Below are 3567 nucleotides of genomic sequence, written 5' to 3' on the forward strand. Positions count from 1 at the left end.
TGAGATGGGCTGCACTTGTGCTCATTGTAGGTAAAAAGTGTTGGGGAACATTTGAAGTTTGTTTTTGCACAATTACTAAAACTAAAAAAAAAAAATAAATAAAATATATAGGAGATGAAAAGGGCATTAGTGCATTCAGTGCAACATTAACTGATAAATAGTTAGTTTCTAATATGAAATTGGTGAATGAACACAATCTTCCTTATTTAAATATATTAGTTTATTTTACAGGCAACAACGTTTCTGGGTTATCCCCCATCTTCGGGTTGATAACTTGCTGATTAACTTTTTTATATATAATATATAATTAACTCCTTATTTGTCATTTCATGCTAATATTAAACATTAGTTGATATTATAAAAAGTTTTTGATTATTGACAATATTATGTTTAATATTAGCATGAAATGTCAAATAAGGAGTTAATTATATATTATACATAAAAAAAGTTAATCAGCAGCCTGAAGATGGGGATAACCCCGAAATGTCGTTGTCTGTGAAATAAACTAATATATTTAAATAAGGAAGATTGTGTTCATTCACTAATTTCATATTAATTTCTAGAAACTCTTCCAGTAGAAGATCATTAATTATGAATAGTTAGTTTCAATTTAAACAATTATAAAATTGTTCCTTCATTCATAAAAATCAAACATCAAAATTATTTACAGTTCAATTGATTTAAAAATGTATAAATAATTTCATTTTCTAATTTAGCAAAGTGAGCAACCTTGTATATTATTGCTGAAGGATCTGTCAGATCCAGCGACATTATTTATCTACTTTTTATATCATAGCATTAATTTATTATTAGATTTTATTTTATATTTACTTATTTATTTACTTGTCATGGTTGGTGTGTAATAAAATTTATGATAAATATTTATGAAATATCTTTTTAATATAACATACTTATTTTATCTTCTTTATTCTTACTATTTTCATCTATACTGCTGTTTTCATTATTTATAATTTATAAATAGTCTGTCATTATGCCTTTAAAAAGGGTTAAAAATATAATTACAAAAATCTTTTTTATTAATAGATAATGACATATTAAAGAAATATTAAGAATGAAATTTAAATAATTTTTATCCACCCAAATTTGAAAATAAACTATGGTCTTGATGTTCATATGAATTAAATAATATCAATAACAAAATTAATGAAGATACAGTTTCAAAAAATTTAAGTCCATAATAATAATAACAATAATTATAATAAACTATTTCAAAATTATAAATAACAGAAATATAAATTAAAATAAAGCAAACAAACAAATAATATTAAAAATTATCATGATCTTAAATATACCGGAACAATAATTTCCTTTTTCTGAAGCACTCTTTGTACCTTCTTTTGTTAGAATTCTACAATACTCACTTGTTTTCCTTCAACATTAGATTTTAAGGACTTCCTGTTTTTATTTATCAATGTAGTTTAAGTATTTATGAGGCAATTACTACTCACCAAATGGTAGGGCTCATCTTTAATTTCAACATATCTTTTGAACTAAAATTATTAATCAAATTAGGATATTGAATTGTTTACATGAGTTCATCCTCAGCGATCTAGCTTATATTAGTACAATTTTATTTTTTAAAGGTCTCTATTCCCAGTGGAATAGCCAGAAGCTTTGAGGTCTGGTGCAAAATCTTTTGTAGTGCCGCTTCATCTAATTTTGGAGGGGAGAGGACAACAATCTAGGGGGAAACATAAGGGAGAGAACAAAAATCTTTGCATTTCTCAAATTTAAAAGATATATTAATTTTCAAGTAAATATGGTACAATGAGCTATTAATATAAAATATATAATAAACCACAATTTAAAAACTTAAAAAAAAAAAAAATTTATTTTCCCCAATCACTACTCTTTTGCTGTATAAATATAAAAAGTTTTTTTTAATATAAAATGTAAATTTGTCTCAAGATAAAAAATTAATTTCCTCAAAATTTATTAAAAATTGAAATGAAAAATACTATCCAAAATTTCCACACTATAAGTAATGAAAATTACAGTTATAAAAAAGATGAGATAATATAAAAATATTTATAGAATATTAAGTATAAAGTATTTACAATTTAAAAAAAAAAAATGTTAATCCTTCATTATACTATTTCCAACATTTAACCTAATTAATTTCATTTATCTTACTCAGATCCAGCCCAATATGATGTGTAGGCGTATCTGAAACCGAGTGATCTGTAAATTAAATGAAAACAATTAGAATAAAGTAATAAGAATTTAAAAAAAGTTTAATGAAAATATTTTAATCTGCCAGCACACCGAAAAATCAAAGAATTTTCATAAATAAATAATATAATTAGTTTTCTTTATAAATATAGCTAGATTAATGTTGAAGATAAGTATTAAATTACAGTGGTACATACTTAAAAAAAGCTACGCTAACTTTGTTCCCAGATGCAATGTTCAAATGGACATCGATTTGCATCATTCCTAATTTTTTAGTTATGGCTTCAACAACAGCACGACCATAGCCTTTTCTTTTTTCAGTATCAAGTGTTTGAACCTGTGAAATTCATCATAAAATTAAAGTTACAAATATTCATAAGGTTTTAACCTAATATTTGATTGATCAAGGAAATTAATACAAAGTTTTTAGTTTGCATCAAACAGTATACTAATAAAATTTAATCCATGGTTATTTATTTTTATCGGGGGCTATTGTTATTTATTAATAAATTATGGGGGGGGGGGGTAATTTCAATTAATAATAATAATAATATTACCTGCTAGAAAATATTTATTTATGAAATATTGTGTTGCTTTAAATTACTCCCATAATAAGGTTAGTTTATTTTACTTTATGATTTTTACTGAATTTAAAATCAATATTATTTGCTAAATATTGGAAGAAGATAGTTACTGTATGACTATGGTTGTCCTATTTAGTTGTCCTTTGTACTACCATTAGATAGCCCTGACAAAGCCATGCAAAGTGGGGCGAAACATTGGTTAACAATAAACAGTTTTCTTTTACTATTTTGATACCTTTATTGACCGCCACTCACACTATCTTCCTCCAATCTATTTGCTAAATAGTTTTTATAACTGCCTTCAGCTACTTTTATTATATTTATTTTTCTGATCTCGGCTACAGTTCCTATATTTTATCCTTGAACATTTAATTATAGTTTATAAAGAAATAGTTTTTAATAACTTGTATGAAATGAATAGATAATAAAAATAAACATTTTGTCATTTTTTAATTTTAAAAAGAAAATTGAGAATGATGAACTAATAGCATCAGTTTTAAAGTGATGTAAAAATTATTTATTTTCTGTATTTTAACAAAAGTTTCACCAATAAATCAAACTTCATTGGATGGTTTTAAAACTGAAAACAGAAAAAAAGAATTTCATAATATTTAACAAATAAATTTTTAAATTGCATGCAAGATATATAATTTTAGAAACTATGATGAACACTTGTTTAGTAATCAGTTTGAAAATAACATATGAGCCAAAATGTTATTTAAAAAAACAATATGTTTAAATAAACTTTTTAGAAAAGGTTTCTATTAATATATTGTAATAATTTTAAAAA

The 3567-nt window shown here is 23.9% G+C and overlaps 1 protein-coding gene across 3 annotated transcripts in view; it reads right to left on the bottom strand.

Annotated features, from left to right (window-relative positions):
* Positions 1-1896: 1896 nt before the first annotated feature.
* Positions 1897-3567, bottom strand: part of LOC106687363 (uncharacterized) — an 18973-nt gene continuing 17302 nt past the window's right edge. For 2 of the 3 annotated variants that reach the window (XM_014431216.3, XM_014431218.3), the window contains exons 6-7: positions 2391-2530; positions 1898-2202 (exon numbers count right to left, since the gene is read on the bottom strand). In XM_014431216.3, the coding sequence (XP_014286702.1) occupies positions 2151-2202; positions 2391-2530 (192 nt within the window). In that variant the 3' untranslated portion in view covers positions 1898-2150. Of the gene's footprint in view, positions 2203-2390; positions 2531-3567 lie in introns of all 3 variants that reach the window. The other variant, XM_014431217.3, reaches the window with a different exon arrangement.

Source organism: Halyomorpha halys, unplaced genomic scaffold, assembly GCF_000696795.3.
Source record: "Halyomorpha halys isolate HHAL.00 unplaced genomic scaffold, Hhal_1.1 Scaffold949.1, whole genome shotgun sequence".
Taxonomy (NCBI): domain Eukaryota; kingdom Metazoa; phylum Arthropoda; class Insecta; order Hemiptera; family Pentatomidae; genus Halyomorpha; species Halyomorpha halys.